General features: G+C 40.7%; 1 protein-coding gene across 8 annotated transcripts in view; it reads left to right on the top strand.

Moving 5' to 3' along the window:
• Positions 1-22248, top strand: part of SAMD3 (sterile alpha motif domain containing 3) — a 117715-nt gene that overhangs the window by 51621 nt on the left and 43846 nt on the right. For 7 of the 8 annotated variants that reach the window (XM_006118591.4, XM_075924150.1, XM_075924148.1 and 4 more), the window contains 3 exons: positions 7565-7671; positions 8435-8624; positions 13857-13970. In XM_006118591.4, coding sequence (XP_006118653.2) covers positions 7593-7671; positions 8435-8624; positions 13857-13970 — 383 coding nt within the window. In that variant the 5' untranslated portion in view covers positions 7565-7592. Of the gene's footprint in view, positions 1-7564; positions 7672-8434; positions 8625-13007; positions 13144-13856; positions 13971-22248 lie in introns of those variants that run through there. The other variant, XM_006118594.4, reaches the window with a different exon arrangement.

Here is a 22248-nt window from a genome sequence, read left to right as displayed (position 1 = left end):
AACTAACTTAAATGGGGTCTGCGTGTAGTGTAGTCTTGCCTTAATCTTTATATTCATACCCATCAGTGTGAAATAAGCTATTTGCATATATTTACATATGTATTTGCATATATATGCAACCACAGTTAAGTTGCTGTCCTCGGCATATGTTGTGGGTATCATTGTGCCTTCCCGGGCTTCCAAAGTTGAGTAGCCCTGATCTAGATGGTGCTTAGTCCTGCTGTGAGGCCAGGGGATTGGACTTGATGATCTCTGGAGGTTCATTCCAGTTCTATGATTCCTAACTCTGTGGTAAAATAAATGTTATAATATAATGTCCTTTTAAACATCGCGTTTTTGGTTAGTGAATCAAGAAGAGGCACAACAGAAGCAGCCATTATTGTTATTCATGACTCTTGTGTTTCTCAAATTACAAAAACTGAATGACATTGTGATATATATATATGTATCTATATATATATAGATATCTATCTATATATATATATATATATCACAATCACAATGTATAGTAGCCCAGTGTCTGTGCCTGTGTAACGCTGATGTACACGCCCACGCCCCCTGTCCGTGTATGTCAGCATCCCGCCCCCTTTCCCCTCCCCCATAGCGGTTCGACCAGCCCCACGGTCCTCCGGACACCCCCCTGCCAGCGCTGCTTCCCTTCCTCTGGCCCCCCCATCCTTCCCTGCAGCCCCACAGCCCCCAATCTCCCCCCAGCTCTGCTTTCCACCCCCCTTACGGCCAGCCCTGCCCCCTTCCCCTCCCTGCGTGGTGCGCTGCGGCGCTCCAAGATGAACAGTGCTCCGGCCGGGCCCACCTGAGCAGCACTCCCGCCGGCCCCAGCTGGGGAGCAAGCAGCGGCAAGTGGCCCTTTGGGGAGAGAGAGACAGAGCGAGAGAGCTCAGGAGAGAAGACCTGAAAATCCCGTTTTATGACAGGCTAATTGGCTATTTGTGATATATTTTGTCATGTTGCTGAACTATTTCAGTGGTTGGACTTTTTAACTTGTCTGATTTAAATTCAGAGTTCCTTCTAATCTTTATTTGGATTATTGGAGAACATTGTTAATGGGCGGTTGAAGGCTTTGGATATGTGTGTATGCATTAGTTAAAGGGTAGATCTAGGCTCCATGCATGGGCATGCATGTCTAGTACCACACTTGAAGTAAATTAGGTGTGACAACAGAATAAGTTATATGACGCTATATTTCAAAATGTATAGAACATTCAGTGTGGATAGGCCACTTGATTGCAGTTTTTTCCCAAACCTGTAAAAGCCTTTTTTTTAATCAGTCACTTTTCATGAGTTTATATGGTATTCATATTCTAAAAAAAAAAAAAAGGCTTCTGCTTCAAGCAGGGAATCAGAATTCCAATGACATTCTCATTCACAAGTTTCTGTGAACTTTTAATGGAATGCTCTGTCAGCATGTGACTGAAGAATGTCACAAAGAAGTTGTTGGGGATTTGTTTTTATAGTGGTTTCTCTTTGTCAACAAAAGTTTCCGTCAATGCTTCTAAAGGATTGGTCCACACACTGAAGTGTTCCTCCTGGTGAAAATATGCAAGTGTATTTAAGATGGCATTGTTTCTATTTGCATTCCATAAGAAGGCTTTAGAGTAGACTGAAACATGGGAATGTCCAGTTAAGGGATACTTTTGATCATGATTTCCTTTCAGTCATCACATTTTCCAATTTCAGTGACAGATTTCACCTTCCTGTAAATGTTCAGTGTACATACAAAAGCACATCACATTTCTCACCATTGTACTACAATGCCAAATCTTAATTCTGACTGCACTGACATCAATATACATGCCAGTTAAGCATCAGTGTACCAATACACTGTCTAATTCTGTTTTGTTTTGTAAAATGGGGATAACTTTAATTGTAAACCGCTTTGAGGTCTGTGGATGAAGTATATGACAGCCGATTTTTTTTATTATTGGATAGGTTGGAAGTAAGCTATGAGATGCCAAAATATTATGCAGATTCTTTTTAAAAAAGCAATGCAGAAGCTGTGTGAATTTTAACTTCTTAAAAATATTTACAGTTTTTAGGGGAATGTTTCAGTCACCAACTGGTATTTAGACTGCTGCTTAAAATCTGTTCTATGGCTGGCCGAGCGAGCTATTATTAGTTTCATGAATCTGCCCTCTTTTCTTAAAACAGAATGATGTACCATTACTGAAAGTCTTGAGCATTAGATACATCTTAACATTAGATATGCCCTGCAGTTTAGGAGACCACAAAGGGGGATAATAAAGAGCCTTATAACTGGGCTTGGAAGGATTAGATTTTTCTGTTGGTAAATATTGATAAATGCCTATTTTACCATACACACAAACTGACAAAAATATTTCCATTGGTGATAGAAACGTGCATATTGGCAAAGTAAGAAAAATATTACTTGAGAATCTTTTCGTCAAAATCCAGTCATTTAGATTTCAGTTAGACTAAAAAGGGACTAGTGAATAAACAGTAAAAACAAGTATCATTTAAGGATATTTTCTTTGTTTATTTTGTCATGTGATGTTGAGTAGCTGTGTTTTAATGCTTTATAAAGCTTTAACTTTTTGACTCTCCATGTCTACTATAATTAAATAATCTGAACAACTTCATAATTTCTTGGAATCATGAATATTTAGAAATGTAGAAATTAAAAGTCTTAAAGCCCATTAGTTTGTGAAACTGTGAAAATGTAAATAATAAAAATTGAAAAAATGCTTAATGATGAACATCAATATTATCAGTCTAACTTTATGAAAAAGTAAAAATAGAATTCTGCCAAGTATCTTACAGTAGGTCTACATTAAAGGTAGGTCTACACTGCATTCCTCTGTTGAGAGAGGAATGCAAATGCAGCTGAATGAATTTGCAAATGAAGTGCAGATTTGAATTTCCCATGCTTCATTTGCATAATGACGTCCAGGTGCTTTTTTGAAATACTCTATTCGAAAGAACAAACACAGTGTAGACGACTAAAAAAAGAGGTTTAAGGGTTATTTCAAAAGAAAGTTGTTTTTTTTTAAATAACCCTATCTAGACTGCATTTGTTCTTTCGAAATAGGGTATTTCGAAAAAGCGCCCGGATGCGTTTATGCAAATGAAGCGCAGGAAATTCAAATAATTGCTTCATTTGCAATTTCACTCAGCTGTATTTACATTCCACTCTCAAAAGAGGAATGCAGTGTAGACATACACGCAGAGTGCTTTGCTAGTATAACTAAATGACTGTATTATGTTGGCAAAGTGCTGTTATTGTGGAAGCAGGCATTCAATGGAGCTACACTTCTGCTGGTATAGCTTGTTCTAGTATAACTTCAACCATCCCTTGGGCAAAATGAGATATATTGGCAAAACTGTGTTTATACTTAGACTTTTTGCTAGCACAGCTATGTCAAATCACAAACCATGCCTCTTCATATCCCTGACCTACATAGGTATGTCAGCAGAAGTTTATAATGTAGATCTGACCTTAGCTCTATCATCTAGAATTTCCTCCAGACTCCTAGGAATTGACATATATTTATTTTTCATCCTGGACTCTCTTTTGTGACAATGCTGCCTTTCCCATCCTTTCCTTCTCGCTTAGGGATATAACATAAGTGGGTAGTTGACTACTCACTTTCTCCACCCCCTCCCCTTGCTGCCTCTGTATTAGAGGCAGCAAGGGGGGAGGGAGCACAAGCTGGTGCTGGGGGGAGCCAGTTTAAAAGCTGGTTCCCCAAGCACCGTCTCTGCGGTGCTGCCTGCCTCCCCCCCTGAGCTAGAGGCAACAAGGGGAGGTGGGGAGAAAGCTAGTAGTGAAGTAGTATGATAGAGGAAGCAGCGCAGGTGGGGGGCAGGAGAAGCTGCCGCAAAGTAGCCCCTTTCTGCGGCAGCCTGGGCTGGCCGAGGGTGGAGGCCACTCTAGCAGCAGCCCCTGTTCACGACCATGAATAGAGGTTGCTCTGGCATCATTCTCTGTCCACGGGGGGTCCCAGCTCCCCACTGGCACCCCCTATGGACAGGGGCTGCTGGATCTGGTACAATCTGGGACTGAGCAATCCTGGCTCAGTCCTAGGTCCAGGAGCTACCTCTGCTGTGGCTCTGCAGTTTAAATGTCGTAAGAGCCTTCACGCCTGGCTCTCACTACATTTAAACTGTGGAGTCGCAGTGGGGGTAGCTCCTGGACCCGGTGTGCACAGGGACTGAGGAAGCCTTCTCTTATCTACTAATTATGTAGTCGATAAAAATTGAATTGACTACACGATTAGTGAATTATCTGCCTCTTAACATATTTATTCTCCGTTTCTCACCAACAGTGTCAAAATCTGGTTTTAGATTTACATTACTTTAAAAACCTTTCATGGGTTGTACCCATTTGCAAGTTTGTGTCTCCTTTTTTTCAAAGAATCAGAAACTATTGGATCTCTCTAATCAAGAAATAACACTTGGTTAGTTGGCAAAACAGGTTCCCCCATAGTTTAGGTTACAATAAAAGATTCATTATAATGGTCTGTGGTTTTTTGAATCCTCTTTACTTTCATAAATATCCTCAAAATTAAATCAGACTGAAACTGCACTGATATGTTCATATGCCATAATAATTCCTATTTAGAAGAGTTGAATCAGAAAAGGTGTTCTTTGGATAAATATGAGGCACTCATTTCCAGGGACCTTTTTAAAAATCTAATTTATTTGCTTTACAAGAATAAACTCCTGACCTTTTCATCTCTAAAGAAATTATTCCAAAAGCACTATCATGAGTAGTCCTGTGACTATCAGTGGGATTCTGTTGATGGCCAGGAGGTGACTTGGACTAATAGGAATTCTCCCCAGTAGCAAGTGTTTGAAAAAAATGGGTGTTATCACTGTATTGCAGTAATCATAAACAGGCAGGATCTCTTGAAAGCTGAAGATCAATGCTGAGTTCAGTCTGTACTTCGTGATCTATAAATATTGCTCCTGCTGACTTTACATTGTTTTTAAAGCACTGATACTATATAAATATACTCTTTACTGCTGTTGTACAGTAACTAGCACAATTGGGCCCCATTTGTGATTGGTCCTTAGGCATTAATGTAAACATGATTAGCAAAAATGATAAAATGTTTTGAAAACCTGATGTATAAGGAAAGGTTAAAAAAGGGCATCACCTTTAGCGGCGAAGGAGTAGCCCGTGTCTGTGGTGGACCCTAGCGCACTGCAGGCAGGGTGATTACCCTCCCTACCTTTAATCGGTTAACCAGTTAAACACTACATTTAACCAGTTATTCAAGTACACAGGATTTTACTTCCTTAGTGAATACTAAAGCTGCAGAAATGAAGCAGCACTTGATGACTACCTGCACTGTTCATTCTCTCTGGTACACCTGGCATTGGCCACTGTTGGAAGACAGGAGACTGGGCTAAATGGACTTTGTCTGACCCAGTATGGACGTTCTTGTGTTCATTACCTTTATCGAATTATAGCATCTGTAAGATAAGCTGTTAAAGGCTTTGAAATGTATGTCTGTAATGAACATATATATTAAAGTCTAGTTTTCAAACATGACCCTTGTACACTGCCATTTTAAATAATGTGCACAAACTGCATTCCATGCATGTTAACGGCAATATTTGACACCTTGGCCTGCTTTGGTATGACTTCAAAAATTCTTATAGTTTGTACCATTGGCAGTTTTCCATTTTTATGTATTTTAATTTTAATTTTTATGTTGTTTGGTTCTTAAGGCAAGTATCTTCTGCATTCTGATTTATCTTTCAAGTTCTTTGAGGCTTTTTTTGTCCTACTCTTCACAAGGAAGCAAGAAGTGTGACAGGAAGGTGTGATTTTTAATTTACACCAGAGTTCTCAGCAAATAATGACTTTTCACACCCTGTTATTGCTGCTTAGCCTGGGGGAGGAGTTGTATGGCTACTGTTGTCATATCAAATTAAATCCACTCTTGTAATGCAGAAAGACATTCCTTTTTTAACCCTTTTCAGTTTCTGAAGCATATTGATCTGAGATGAATGAACTTTAACTGAATTACTGGTATTTAAAGAAACTTTTTTGAGGGTGGAGGGAAGAATTATTATTGAAGCATATAACATATACATGCCTGTTCTCAAGTTGGATATGTTTTTTGCCCTCCTACAGTGACAAATTGTGGCTCTGGTCATTGTAGGATATTGCATTGTAAGAAAATGTTGGGTCCCATATGCCTAATGTTCCCTAGAAGGAAAATGATTAGTTCACCAAAAACATTCTCTTGAGTCAACTAAGGCTTTTGCTTCTGCTACTTAGAAACTGATTCTCCAGCTCTTTGAGAATTCTGGGCGTGCTTGACTTCCCTGAAGCAGAGCCAGATTACATCAATTTAGTATTAAAAAATAAAAACCACTCATGGCAATGGTGCATCTCTAGAGTTTTAATAGTAAAATAGTCATAAAAAGTGGGAAGGCAATTTCTCTGCATACGTACATATCTCACCAACGCAGTTGTTTATTTTATTTATTTACTTACATAAAGTTACTGTACATCTCCGGCATCTTGAAACCAGTTTAAGAGCAGATCAATAGAAATAAATTTAAGAACCTTGTTTCAAGTTGTTATGGAAGGAGAGATTGTAATTTTAAGGCATTTAAGGAGATGACCTTTAATCTGCCCAGGGCTTTCTTATTTTTTAAAAGTGAAAATGCCTAGTGCAGCTGTGATGCTGTGGCGTAAGAAGTGACTTATATTGGTGTAGTTTGCCTTGGTTTCAAAGAAATAGATCAGAGCAGACGAGCTGTTTAAAAAAGGTATATGTGACACATGGAATATAAAAATACTTGGCCATACAGCAGGGAGGCTGTATAAGGACTAAATCCAGGATGGTGCTGAGTCCCCTTAGGCCCATCAGATAGATCAGGACTGGAGATTAAGGAACAGGAATGGGCCTTCTGTTTGCTCTAAAATCATTATGTTATGTCTATGTGATATGCATTTCCCTAGAAATAGTTTGAACCTCTGAAAGACTGTGTGAATGAATAACAAAAATAGTCCGCCCTCCCCTGAATTTTCCAGAAGCTTTTATTGCCCTTAATTGTTTGTAATCAAGATTTAAAGTGTTCTCTTGACTAGCTCCTTGGTGGTGTAGAAAGGGTTAATGTGCTCGATTTACTATAAACATATATGTGGCAGACTCTTATCTGATGTTTTTTCCCCCTTCTGTAAAACTTCTGCCATTTCCTGATGAGCGTGGTGGTGGTGAATTTCACACCTTTCTCTTCTCTGTGTGGAAACCTGGGTGTTAATGGATCAGGTAGCATTCTGTGTTGCAAAGAATGAGGGTTTTTTGTTAGAAGAACAGAAGGAAACCAGGGAGGAAAAGAAAGAGAGGAGAAAAAGAAAGAATAGGGAAAAGTGGCTGTTTGATTTAGCAGATAAATAGGTATTAATTTAGTTGGTCAATACCAGCTTTATATCTTATTACATGTTTTTACTCAGTATGTAAATGTAACACTGCCTCAGAAAGGTTGAGCATTCTGTAGTGTTGGGAAGCTGACTCTGGAGAGGAGCATAAAAATAAAGCAATTCTTTATTTTCATTCTACAGTGGAATTTTACTATTGTAGCACCTGAAGATGGAAAGTTGGTCTGTTGATCAAGTCTGCAACTGGTTGGTGCAGAGAAATTTAGGAGAATTAGTTCCTAAGTTTCGTGGTAAGTCTTTTTTTTGTTATATGTGTAATTCATACCTCTTGTATTGGGGAAAAAAAAGTATAGTCTGTTGTTTAATTGCCATCTTCTAACTTCTTCTTTATGGGTATGTTTGTATTAATTGCTATTGGATAACTTCAGGTTTTAACAGAATTTATTAGGGAGAAAACTGGCTCAAACCTAATAAATCAAAATGAGCCTGTACATTTATAAAAAGTCTGGAAGAACAATTAAGAGAGGGATTGAAAATATATAAACATGTACACCTAGAAACAATTAGATTTCACAGATTTTGCTTATGGCCACTTTATATTTAATACCTCTGTAGTGATGCAACTTTGATATGTAAAAGTTTGTTTTGTGTGGGAATATATATTTGCTGTAGAAAGGATCGAGAGAGTCTGGCATTCAGACATTCTGTGCAGTCTCTAAAATGTTTCCCCTCATTAACAAAGTAGCAGTATGTTGTAAATAAGATTGCCTTAAAGTATTACAATATCCAGTTTTTTGGTTGCTTTGTGTTCAAAGTACAGAATTTTATTGCCAAAAACATTAAACCACTAAATTATAAAATAAGTGAAATTATGGCACAGCCTTTTGGAAGAGGTAGTAGCTAAAACAAATGAGCTTTGTGTAACAGTTAATGTAGAAGAACTAACCATGTTTGCATTTGAAAACTACATGCCTTCTAACATCAAGTGGTATTAGGTATTCAGAATCTTACTAAACAGCAATACATAAGGATGTTTTTCTCTTCAATTTTTAGAGGAAGAAGTTAGTGGAGCAGCTCTTTTGGCTCTTAATGATCGTATGGTACAGCAGCTAGTGAAGAAAATTGGACATCAGGCAGTATTAATGGATCTGATTAATAAATACCAGCAACAGAATAATGGACTAGAATCTTTCACTTGCAGTTGTGAAATAGTTCCTCCAAAGTCACCAGAAGCAAATAGTGGGTAAGACTGTCTATGCAAGAAACAAAATATTCTGTTTTAAGTACTACTATAATCTTTCCTTAGGGTTTTCATGCTGGCAATCATTAGCTTCATAGCTAGTATGTTATATAGTTAAGCTATAGAACTTCTGTATAATTTTAGCCCAAGCTGAAAAGTTTAATAGTTTGTGGGTTAAGACATGATATAAATGTTCCTGCACAAGTTGTTATAGGTGGGGCTGCTTGTCCTTACAATATTATATGTTCAGTCGTTTATAACTTTTCCAGACTTTAATCATTTTAGCTGATACCTTCTATGCTGGCATGTTTCAGAGGGGTAGCCGTGTTAGGCTGTTTTAGCAAAAACGAGGAGTCTTGTATCACCATAAGACTAACACATTTCTTTTGCCATAAGCTTTTATGGCTGGAACCGGTATGGTCTGCACTATATTGGCAGGAGATGCATAAGCCCACAAAAGTGTGTGTCTAAATAAATTTGTTAGTCTTTAAAGTACCATAAGACTCCTTATTGTTCTATAATGGGTGTCAGGCGTAATTTAACCCTTCCAATCTTCCAAACAATTCAGACCTTCCTTAGTGTGAAGCTATAGAAAAATGTTTTGCCATGTTAAAAACTTTTGGGGACTTGTTGCTGTTAAAAATGTTAATGACCTTATCTTCTAAATGCTCTCCACTCATAGTTTGGAGAGGGGATTTGAAATTTGGCAGTGGGGCAGCATTTCTGTCAGGGATGGGCCTTTTACTATTCTGAGAAAATCCACCAAAATTTGGCCAGGTTATAAGCCTTTGAAAAATCTCAATTTACACATGCTCAATGGAGACATTTTAGGTGCTATCAGCCAAATTTCCCAAAGATTGTCTGTACTGGTCATGTTCCAGCCCAAGGTTCAGCTGGAATCTTGATGCAATTGCAGCTTTGTGGTGCTGTGTGCTGGGCCAGCTGTGAGTACTTGAACAGAGACAAGGGGGGCCTCTCTATCCTGTGCTTTCAATTAACCTTCTTCTGGGAACATGGAAGAGGAAGCAGCTTGAATCCAATGCATGTGGGACAAGAACCTATGAAAGGGTGTAGGGTGGACTAGATTAGGACAAGGCGGTGCAGGGAGACTAGAACTCAGCGCTCGGCTTGGCAAGAGTCTTGAACTTGAGTCTGCTAGGGGGTTGAGAGGAAAAATAAAGCGGGGGCTCAGACTGGGAATTGGGGAGAGGGGCAGGTGCTGGAATTTCCTGGCCAAAGAGACTAGGATGAGATGTCTGAGGAATATAGAATGAGATTGACTAAGGCTTTGGGTACGTCTAGACTACAGGATTTTGTCGACAGAAGTTTTGTCAACAGATACTGTCGACAAAGAGTGTCTAGACTACATTCAGTTCTGTCGACAAAGCAAGCTGCTTTGTCGACAGAACCCTGTAGTCTAGACACAACCCTACATGCAATAACACCTTCTGTCGACAGAAGGCATTATGCCTCGTAAAATGAAGTTTACCAGCGTCGACAAAACTGCTGAGTTCTGTCGACGTTATGTCGACAGAACTCAGCGGTAGTGTAGACGCAGGTATAGTTTTGTTGACAAAAGTCCACTTTTGTTGACAAAACTCTGTAGTCTAGACACACCCTTTGTTTACACTGGCATTCTTGTTGTTAAAACTTTTGTTGGTCAGAGGCATGAAAAAGCACCAGTGTGGACTGCACTAGCTGCCATTGCTAATTAGAGGTGGTTATTGATGCCGGTGGGAGAAATCTCTTCTGCCAGCATAGAGCTACTACACGGGAGACCTTACAGTGGCGCAGCAGTAGTGATGCTACCGCCATAAGGTCTCTAGGGTAAACAAAGCTTAAATGAGGAAAATGGGATTTAGATGAGCAGCCAGGAGCAGGGAGGAGACAGGAATGGAACAGGGATGAATTAGAGGAGATAGAGCAGAACAAATCCACTTTTAGCAAGCGTGGAAAAGTCTGCCTACTAAAGAACACTCCCTTCCAGAATCTGGAATGGAACTGGAGAATTCCTGAATGTCTCTGTTCTGTTGGTGTCAACAAATATCTCTGAAAGTCCCGAGCAAAGTGTCCAATCCCCATCTATTGATGGTCCAGAAAGAGAATGGTACTTAATTTGGCCCCCTTGTGTGCTTACATTATGATTCTGTTTTTAATTACATGATGACATACATCCCTCTCTGACACATGCATGTGCTCATGCGACCCATGCCTCATTCATTGTACTGCATGGACCAGGTCTAAGGATGATTCAGAGTTATGTAGTGAAAATGTTGTTGTCTATACTAGAACCCCTGCCTCATTTATTGCAGAAGTTGGAAGATGTGTAGAGAATGAGGCAGAGAAAGGATGATCTTGTGGCTAAGGCAGTTGAGTGCTGCCCTGGAAAACTAGATTCTTTTCCTGCCTCTGAGCTCCTATATGATGTCCATGAAATCAAGCTTTTCTCAGGTGGTCACTAATTGTGCGGGCCTTGTTTTCTGGGTGTGTGTCTCGAGACCATAGGGGTCTTATTTATAGAAGTGCTAAGTACTCTCATCAATGAGAGCTGTGCTTTAGATACATTACATTCTATATAATGAAAAGTATTCTGAAAATCAGATCCTAGGTGTGTCAGATTGAGCAACCAGAACTAGTGGATGCTTTGACCCAAGTTTTTCTGTGCTTCAGTTCCCCAGAGGGTAATAAAATATGTATACACTTGAACTTCATTACGCTGGGTGTGTCTAATTGGGGAACATCCATGGTACGGAGGAGGAAAAGGTTCTGTGTGGGAATGGCAGTGCAGTGATCTTCTTCCCCTGCTGCTTTTCTGCGCTTCTCCCATAGCAGCAAGGGGCGATGCGTGGGAGTGGCAGGGGGTGTGGAACCACTTGTGTCCCCCTGGAAGCAGGGTGCCTGGTTAGCGCCCTACCCCCACATCCCTTCATGCCCAGACTCCACAGCACCCTCCCTGGCCTGGCAAAATCTTTAATCTGGTATTTCCTATTTCCCGGGGTTGCTGGATTAAAGAAGTTCAAGTGTAATCATTCTCCCTCATCTCACAGGTGTGTTTTGAAAATAAAATATTAATGTTTGTGAAGCACACATACCATAGTAATGAACACCAAAGGCCATGAAAAAACGAATACTGTCTTCATCACAGGATTTAAATAGTGTTCATTATATAAGGCCCAGAGCCTCACTTTGAGCAATGAGTCAGAAACAGAATATTGAATAGTTTGCTCAATAAGTGACCACCATCCTTCCTGTGCAAGAGTAAGTAAAGAGTCCTGTGGAAAAATTAGTATGTGATGATATTTCATAAATGTTCACACATAAGGGGGCTGAATAGAGATTCCATGGTCAATTTTTATTCTGGCATTTCCTACTTTTCAAATGCTTAACTTTGCAACTTTAATTTTTTTTTTTACTGAAGTTTATGGTGTGTAATAAATATGTATATTGCACAGTTTTTTTAGGAATCCTTTATTTGACCTAATTTCATGCTCTAGTAACCAGAATTTGTTCTATGCGTGCATTTTGGAGCACAGTAATACTTTTTTACTTTGAACACTTTTAATAGTTTTGCTACAAGCCACCTTTTGACATAGCGTATCAGATTATTTGGGGAAAAAGCATAATTACACAGATTCATTATACATACCCAAACACAAAAAGGATTATTTTTTCACTGCTTGCTTGCTGACACTAGATCAGATTACAGAGCCCTTATTTGCATTTCGTCTGCACAACCTGCCTTGCTTTTCGTAGTGTCCCATGGCAAAGCATCTACCACACTGTAAGAAGCAAAAGGTTCTTCATTCTTTCTTCTGCCTCCATCTCTTCTTGCATGAATGCCTTTCTTAATGTCACTGGTGCTTTCTTGGCCTACTATTATTTAAGTTCTTTTCCTTCCTGTTGTTTGCTGTCTTTTGGTTGTCAGGTGAGAGAGAATGATTTCTAACAGCAGGCATTTTGTACAAAGTCAGCCTATCTTTTGCTTATAAAAGGAGAACTACATTAATTGGATAGAGTACTGCAAGCACTGAAATGAACAAGTACTGTAATAAAAATACTGTGTCTGAAATGCTCTGACTTAAGTGAGTGGTTTGAGGAAATGACCAGGAGAAATGAAGAGGCCCACAGAAAAGGAAATCAATCTTCACTTGAGTGTTGCAGTAATTGAAGTCACTTGTGAGCAACAGGTTCCAATGCACCAGTTGTATTAGTATGCTTGCTGCAATAAATGGAGCAAGCCAAACTTCCCTAATATTCAAGTTCATGGAAATTTCAAGAATACTTTCTCCAACAATCTGAAGAAGTGGTTTTGACCCGTGAAAGCTTATGCCCAAATAAATCTGTTAGTCTTTAAGGTGCCACAGGACTCCTCGTTGTTTTTTTCAGATACAGAGTAACATGGCTACCCCTCTGAGACTTGTCACAATGCTGGAAGTGATATTTTTGTATAGATGTTTCAGTGTCTCAGTAGTCGAAGTGAGAGCTGCTTTTTTACTGTTTGGAGTAGAAGATCCAAACTAAGGTAGGCTAGTACAGCATTTCTTACTTTTATGGCAAAGTGAAGCAAGATCTGACCTATTCTCAACTTGTCATTTTTATTTGGGTAATATAATAATTTTTAAATATTGCATCTAATCAGTTCCAAAATTGTGGGGAATGTTCTAGGCTGCAATAGGCAAACCCTTCTGATTTCAATGAAAATTGACTTGTGGAAGCCCATGCATCTGCTTAGTGGAGCTTTCTGCTTTAGTCGGGTCTGTGATTATTCAAAGATCAAAGAACTGGTTGACAAACGGCAGTTTTTGGCGACAAAACATGTCAGTGTAGACGAAAGCCCAAGTCTCTTGTTTTGTCATGTGTTGTAATGGAGAGCTCTTTCCCGTTAGAAGAAATCAGACACTAAATATAGGAGAAAAAAATAATCAAGAAGCTGTTGTATCTATGAAATTTTCAAAATATAGTGATTTGCTTCTCTGTAATTACTTATTTGTAGTGATTAGAACATCTTTTAGCTATATTCCTTTAGCTTTCCTTTTAAGTTGGCTGGATCTGATGATTAATATAATTAATCACCCACTTCAGACACATCAGTGTCACTTAAAATCAGGACTATTCAACCTGTTAACATTTTGGCATTTTCTATTTTTGCAACAGGTATGTGGGAATCTTAGAATATATCTCTTTGTACAAGCTTTGCAAAGTATACAACTCACTAATGAAATTCTTCCCTTCTAGCACCACGGGTGTCCAGGTATTCAGTACTTTTGATTCTACGGAGTGGACAGATTATATCTCTCCAACTGAAAAGTATGATGGTGGATTAATTGACCGAAGAGTGCTAAAGCAGAAGTGAGTTTATAGTGCACTTGTTAATTCTACTTTTGTTCTGAAAACAGCATTACATTTCTGTTTGGTGATGAGACTCCCTCACCAAAGGCTTTTAAGTAAAGTAAGTTGTTATGGGATAAGGAAGGTCCTTTTGTGGATTGGCAACTGGTTAAAAGACAGGAAACAAAGAGTAGGAATAAATGGTAAGTTTTCCGAGTGGAGAGAGGTAACTATTCGGGTCCCCCAAGAGTCTGTCCTGGGACCCATCCTGTTCAACTTGTTTATAAATGATCTAGAGAAAGGGGTAAACAGTGAGGTGGCAACATTTGCAGATGATACTAAACTGCTCTAGATAGTTAAGATCAAAACTGACTTTGAAGAGCTGCAAAAAGATCTCACCAAACTAACTGATTGGGCTACAAAATGGCAAATCAAATTTAATGTTGATAAACGTAAAGTAATATACATTGGAAAAAATAATCCCAACTACATATACAATATGATGGGGCCTAATTTGGCTACAACAACTCAAGAGAGAGATCTTGGAGTCATTTTGGATAGTTCTCTGAAAACATCCACTTAGTGTGCAGCGGCAGTCAAAAAAGCAAACTGAATGTTAGGAGCCATTAAAAAAGGGATAGGAGAATAAGACAGAAAATATCTTATTACGTCTATATAAAAACCATGATACGACCACATCTTGAATACTGCATACAGATGTTGTCGCCTCATCTCAAAAAAGATATATTGGCCTTGGAAAAGGTTCAGAAAAGTGCAACAAAAATTATTAGGGGTTTGGAACGGGTCCCATATGAAGAGAGATTACAAAGACTCGGACTTCTCAGCTTTGAAAAGAGGAGACTAAGGGGGAATATGATAGAGGTCTATAAAATCATGACAGGTATGGAAAAAGTGAATAAGGAAGAGTTATTTACTTGTTCCCATAGTATAAGAACTAGAGGCCACCAAATGAAATTAATAGGCAGCAGGTTTAAAACAAACAAAAGGAAGTTTTTCTTCACTCTGTGCATAGTCAGCCTATGGAACTTCTTCATGCCAGAGGATGCGGTGAAGGCTAGAACTTTAACAGAGTTCAAAAAAAGAGCTAGATAGATTCATGGAGGTTAGGACCATCACGAGCTAATAGCCAGGATGGGTAGGAATGGTGTCCCTAGTCTCTGTTTCTCTGGAGGTGGGCTGCAGGGGAGGGATTACGTGAGGATTACTTATTGTCAGGGCTCGACAAATGCACTAGGCCGCTCGCCCGTGGCGAGTAGATTTTTCCAGCTGGCAAGTGCAGGGGCAGACTGGCCCGGTGGGCCGTTGTGACGGGCTAGCCGAAGCCCGCACTACGGGCGGCGCGGTCCCATCCAATCCGCCGGCCGGCAGAGGAGCACAGCGCCGCTGGGAAGGGGAGAGTGCGACGATTCTTCCCACCAGGCAGAGGAGGCGGGGCGGGATGCCAGGACGCTGGTGTGACCTGGCCCCACTGATTTTAAAGGACCGCGGCAGCTTGGTTCTGGCCACGTGTCCCTGGGAGCTGGCTGCTGCGCGTGGCACAGCCAGGGCCAGCCCCGCCGGCTCCAGTCCTGCCATGGCCCCAGCCCCCCTTTGTCTCCATGCCGCCCGTTCCCCATGCCTCACCTGCACCCCGGACCTCCTGCTCTCCCTCTTCCCTGCGACCCTTTGGCTCTGCGCCGCCCTTACATCCCGCTCCCCCCCCAATCCCTGCCCCCCCAGCTCTGTGCTGCCCGTTCCCTGCACTGCCCCTAGACCCTGATCCCTCGTTCCCCGCGTCCCATTCCCCGTGCCTCCACTGTACCCTGCTACCCCCGATCCCTGCATCTCTCTGGCTCTGTGCCTCCCGTTCTCTACGCCACCCCTGTACTCCCCCACTGTTCTCTGCACCCCTCTGGCTCTGTGCTGTCTCTGCACCCTGCTCCTCCTGTGGCTCGGGAGTGAAGGGTGCTTACGCATAGGGAGGGGCTGGACAGGGCAGGGGAAAGGTTGATGTGACCCAGCAGCGAGTGAAAGGGGGAGTTGACTTGAAGCGCCTTTGCCTTAATGGAAAAAAACAAATGAAAATGCTATTTATTATTTATAGGGCTAAAATGCCGGGACAAAAAAGAAAACAAAAAACCCACTGCAAAATGAAAACGTGTAAAAGACAATGGGGGGGGATGTTTTGCTTGGGGCAGCAAAAAACCTAGAGCTGGCCCCTGGGGAGGGGAAGGGGCTGGGCTGTGGGGAGGAGAAGGGAAAAATATGGGGAAGGGGCTTGTGCTGAGGGGAGGAGGTCAGGAGAAGAATAAGAAGAAGAAAGGGGAAGGCACCAGGGGACGGGTGCAGGAGAGACAAATGCCAGGGGACCAAGTGCAGACAATATGGAAAAGGGCAGGAGGGGAGGTGTCAATGGGAGGGGGGACAGGGTGATGCTGGGAGAGGAGAGGGTAAGGGCACTGGGGGCTAGAGGGGGAGGGGGAGGTGCTGGGAAAAGGCTTGAATGAAGGGGTGGGCATGAGGAAGGTGGGGATGGAACAAGGCATCTGTGAGGGCACAGGGGCATGAGGAGAACAGTGGCAGAGGGTGTTGAGGGGGTGGGTATCAGGGAAAAAGAGAGCAAAGGGGGCGGGGCAGTGAGGGAAGGGGGAGGTACCAGGAGGGTGCAGGTGCCAGGGGATTCTGGGGGTGAAGCAGAAGGGCAGACACCTGCAGGGGAGGGACCAGCACCAGAGGAGAGAAGCAGGGCAGGTGTGTAGAGGGAGGTTTTAGGAGAGGAGATGAGGAGGGGTAGCTAACATGATCAGAGTGGGGCTACTGGAGGAGTGGGCACAGGGCAGAGAGAAGGGCTGGCGGAGGGGGGCAGGTCTCAAGAAGACTGAGGCAGTGAGAAGGGCAGGAGTCAGGACAGCAGAGGGTGAAGGGTTGGGGGGCAGCAGGCACCAGGGGAGCTGGTGGAGCAAAGGGAGGAGACATGGCAGCAGAGAGAAAAGGTAGAGGTTTATAAGATATTTATTAATAACCTGAGTGATATTTATTAATAACTTATTAGTAATTACTGTTCTTATTCTTATTAGGAATTTATGCCATTAAAAAAACACTTTTTTGGGGGGAGGGTGGGGAGTCCCTTTTTTGTCTGGCGAGTAGGGTTTTCCATATTTTGTCGACCCCTGCTTATTGTGATCCCTCCCTCTGGGGCATCAGGTATTGGCCACTGTCAGCAGACAGGATAGTGGGCTTGATGGACCTTTGGTCTGACCCAGTATGGCCGTTCTTATGGCTATGGAGTTATTCCACATTGCCAGAAAGTCTCATATGCTCTTTTGGAAAAGTGAACTTGTCTATTCCTAAATACTGAACTACAAATCTGTCTCCAAATATAGAGACGTAATTCTCAGATTAAAAGTATTGGAACACATTTATCTAAGGAAAGACCAAAGCCGTGGTTAAACAGTGAGGTGGTCTGCTTTGATTTATTTTCTATATGTTTTTTGTTTGTCAGTCTCTTATGTGAGTTGCTGTGGGTGGATGGGAGGACCTGTTTTGTTTTTAAATTGGAGATTACCAATCTCCTACAACTGGAAGGGACCTTGAAAGGTTGAGTCCAGTCCCCTGCCTTCACAGCAGGACCAAGTACCAACCCTGACAAATTTTTGCCCCAGATCCCTAAATGGCCTCCGCAAGGATTGAACTCACAACCCTGGGTTTTAGCAGGCTAATGCTCAAACCACTGAACTATCCCTGAAGGTGATTGATAGGGCCCTCTGGTAGGTGCTGAGAACACATATTTTTTTCCATGGATGCTGCAGCCCTTTTATCCACTTCAAGCGGATTATCTGATTAACCAGCCAGCTTTTCTAGACCCTTGATGAGAATTCCTAGAACACAGGATATGTCTACATAGCAAATGAAGGTGTGATTATAACATGGGATTATAGCATGCTAACTTTAATCTAACCAGCCCAGGTGATAATAGTGATTCAAACACAGTAATGCAGGCTTCAACTCAAATATGTGCCAGATAGGTATGTACTGGGGCAGTTAGCTTGTACCGTAGTCCAGTGTTTCTTAACCAGTGGTACGAGTATCCTTAGAGGTACTCGAGAGAAGTCTGGGGAGTATGTCAACATAACTGAAATTTGGAGAAAACTGAATTTTTGTTTTAAGGTTTACAGTACTTTATTATTTTTGTACTTTTTACACCCAAAAATTCAATCCCCCGCCTGGTTATGATTAAGTTGTTTAAACAAATGTGTTGCAATGGTAGGAAAAAAAAATGTCTCTCTGAAAACTGTACATACTGGAGGTGTGTGTGTGTGTGCATGTGTGTGTGTGTGTGTGTGTATATATATATATATATATATATTGTAAAGGGGTACTTTCTTAAAAAAGGCAGAGAAACACTGCTATAGTCCATAGTGCCACATCACCATTGCTGTTGTTACTTGTACTACCCAAATTAAAGCTAGCTCAGATATGCCTGCCCATGTTATAATCACAATTCCATTTATTATGTAGGTGTGCCCATGCATCCTGTTTGACAATGTGGCTACTTGCATGCGGTCAGTATAACCTCCTTAGGCATACGTACATTAAATTTCACAACTGTTAACAAGAAACAGCCTTGGAGGGAAGAGATGGTGTGAGGGTGGGGCCTTGTGTAGCGATGTGAAGGTTTAACCAGTTAACTAACCTCAAGGTTAACTGGCGGGGGCTGGTGCAATTCCCTGTCTACTGCAGACAGGAGGCTGCTCTAGTCCGCTCAGGCCCTTCGTTAATCGATTAATTGGTTAAACAATATGTTTAACCAGTTAGCCAACTAAATGGGATTTTACATCCCTAGCATCAGGGGGATGGAGGGTGTTTAGCCCACCACTGGAAAATCAGAATGTGGGTGCCTCTGGTTAGAGGTGTAAAAATCCACACCTCTATACTGATCTAGCTCTGAGAAGAGAGGGTACTTGGCTGATAGAAGAATTTTTCTGTTGAGGGAGGTTGATTGTAGGGTTTACCCACAAAAGCACATGACCTAAGAACTGTGTTAGTTTCTAAAGTGCCACAGGATTGTTTTTACAGTATGGGTATGTCTGCACAGCAGTGTTATTTCTGAGCAATTGACATTATTCCAAAATAACATAGTGCACATGTACACTAAAAGCCTTTATTTAAAAATAATGTCGAGCTGGAGGACTTACCATGAGTCGGAGTAATCCTAATTTCATGGGGAGTAAGGGAAGTTGAAGAAAGAGTGTTCTTCCTTCAACTTCCTGCTGTGTAGACTGCACCAAAAGCCAAATTAAGTTATTTGGCTTCAGCTACGCAATTGACGTATTTTACAATAATTGAGAACTTTTTTTTGTTGCTGTATTGAGTGTCTACGCTGAAATATTACAGCGGCACTTTACGTTTCTACACTTAGCATTTTAAGGTAGAAACAGTTTCAGAGAGATAATAGCTGGTGTTGCTTTAGGTCTGACTGCCGAGATTATGGTTATTTAATTCTTAAATTAGATTGGGGGTTTAAAAACAATTGGCTTTGACTACTGGTCATTAATGGCTATTATTTACAATTCAACATAATGTTAGTGTGATAATTTATGGGGTTGTTTCTTAGTGGCTTTTTGTTTGTTAATCTTTCATCAGTTTCATTTTTCCTGTTTATATGTATTTGGAGTATTTAAATTCTGTACATCTTTCTCTTGTATGTTTTCTCCTTCCCTATGGAAACTGCTTCATTCAAATTTATGCAATAGTAATATACTGAAGGGGAGAATAGAGTCTTTGGTGTTGTCTACACACAGAGTTATGTCAATGTTGTTTATATATATATATATATATATATATATATATATATATATATTTTAAAAGTGGGCTACTTTTATTTATTTTTTTTGAAAAAGAGGTATTTTATAAAAAAAATAGTTGAGAAACACTTAGAGAGCAATTGAGGGAGACTCTATCTAGCTCTGATAGTTTACACAATAAGTTAATTTGGTACAACAAAGCCATAATTTATTTTGCCCCTTTTCTTCCTCTGCTGAAGAGTCATTGAATTGCATTATGTGTCCAACTGATCAGATAAGGATCAGAGGTCACTATGGCTAAATTATATTTTGGAGACCGGGCAAGAGCAGATAAGTGAGTGTTCGGGGTCTTAAAGTTTTCCTGTGTAAAAATTTGTAAAAGTGATATCACTGCAGTTCTATGAGAACACCCACATAGGGTATGCAAAATGCTCCCATGAACATTTATTTTTTCCATATCTGCTTTTCTGTCTAAGTACTAGCTCTTGCACAACTCAAGGCAATATGAGATTGCCTTGTAGTTGCGCCCACAGCTGTCATTGTTTCTCACAGTTACCTGAGACTGCTGTGAAAAAGACAAGTTATTTTATTGCATATGTTCTACATACAATTTCTGAAGGCATACCTGCTGAATGATGATAATATAATATAATATAATATAATATAATATAATATAATATAATATAATATAATATAATATAGCTCCACTTCTCATGAAGTTCCAACTGTTTCCCCTTCAGTAATGGCACCCTGATAAAGATTTGTCTATATAAATAAAAATGTGTTCCATAGCTTTTTTGTGAGGTGTTGCATAATGTTCTGTCCAAATGCCTTGGAGTGAAATACTCAGGTGGGGGGGGCAGACTTGTGTGCACTAACAGGATAGTACATCTCATCTCAAATCCTGCCTGAGTAGCTAATTGAGTAGCTGTGAAAATGTGAGGAATTTTTTAGGCCAACAATCTTATCTTCTATGTGGTAAGTGTTCAGCTAAGAGCTAGTCCTATTGAAGGTAGTTTTGCAAGTATGCCTTTGGCTTAACGTGTTTTTCTTCTTCTATCAAGCATAAGTCTTTCTCTTTAATTACCAATTATCATCTGTATGTAGCTATAATATCCCACACAAAACCAACTTTATAAAAAATTCATAGGCATGCTAGAAAAACAAGGGAAAAACTGTTAATCTGAAACATTGTTTCTGTAAATTTTCTGGGGACTTTTCATCAAACCTTTTTTATATGCTTAAGGGTTTTATCTGAGTAAACTTCTAATTCCTTACCATTGCTACCACTTGCCATCAGAAATATTTCTAATACATGTGGTAATCTCATTACTTTTGCAGTTAGATAGATTTGCAGCTTCATCTTTGCATTATTTCCAACTCTTCCTGTTATTGATGCCCCTCCATTAAAGTTCAACGGTTATATGAAAATCTCTACTGCTTCTCTCAGCTCCCTCCACCCCCACTCTATCTGAAAGCTGCTAGCTTTTGCAGGTGCAGGGTAAAGCTTGAACACACGAACTCTAGGGTCTCAAATCCAGAAGACGAATAACACCCTACTTCCACCATTATAGATAAAGTAATGTGTGTAAGACACTTAAAAAGTTGTCTTACATATAATGGGAATTTAAAGCCAACTAATTAACCAAACAACCAAAAAATACCTCCGTGATTTGTCCGAGTGGTGGGGAGGGTTTAATTAATGATCTTTGAATGCTTAGAATTGATAGTATCATTTACTTGCATAATGCTGTCAGCCTAGGGTTTCTTTATGTGAGTGCTTCTTGCACTAATTTAGTCAGTTTAAACATCCTAACTCCCTTTTTTCTAAAAAAAATTGATTGAATCCTCCAGCCAGCCTAGACCAGTATTGTCCTCAAACTTTTTACTTTGCCTTTCCTGCCATTTTCTTCTATCAGCAGATCTTCCCTCCTCTATAGTGCGGGAGAGAGCTCACTTGTGAAGTGGCCTGATTAGGTGTCAGTTCAGCCAATCTTACTCCTGAGGGAAAATTCTTTCCTCTCCTGAGTCTTCAGCTGTTGCTGCAGTCAAACCAACTCCTACCACAGAAGGAGCATCTCCTGAGAATGCAACAAACCACAAGTGTCTTTGAAGTGAAGTTGGTGATGTTAGAAACTGAGTTTAAAGCGTAGGTGGCATCCAATTAGTTTTGCCTGTATTTTCATGCCCTGTTTTTATAGGCGGTAGTTGTAAAATGTGCCAACAGTTCCACAAAATTTAACTGAAAGTTAATACACTTGAATTTCTTTAATCTGGCTATCCTGGGAAATAGGGTATGTTGGATTAAGGAATCTTTGTGGATCATTGATGGTGCTGGAAGCAGGGTCTAGAAGGGAGGGCAGGTGCATGAGAGGGTTGGGGCGCTTATCTGGCACCCTGCTCCCTGGGGCACATGTGGCTCTGCACCTATGTGTTTGACATAGTATTTTATTTAAAAATGAAGCCTGGCGAACAAACCCCCAATTGGGACCAAG

Source organism: Pelodiscus sinensis, chromosome 3, assembly GCF_049634645.1.
Source record: "Pelodiscus sinensis isolate JC-2024 chromosome 3, ASM4963464v1, whole genome shotgun sequence".
Classification (NCBI taxonomy): domain Eukaryota; kingdom Metazoa; phylum Chordata; order Testudines; family Trionychidae; genus Pelodiscus; species Pelodiscus sinensis.
Note: the sequence above shows the minus strand (reverse complement) of the source record. Positions and strands in the feature narration are given on the sequence as shown.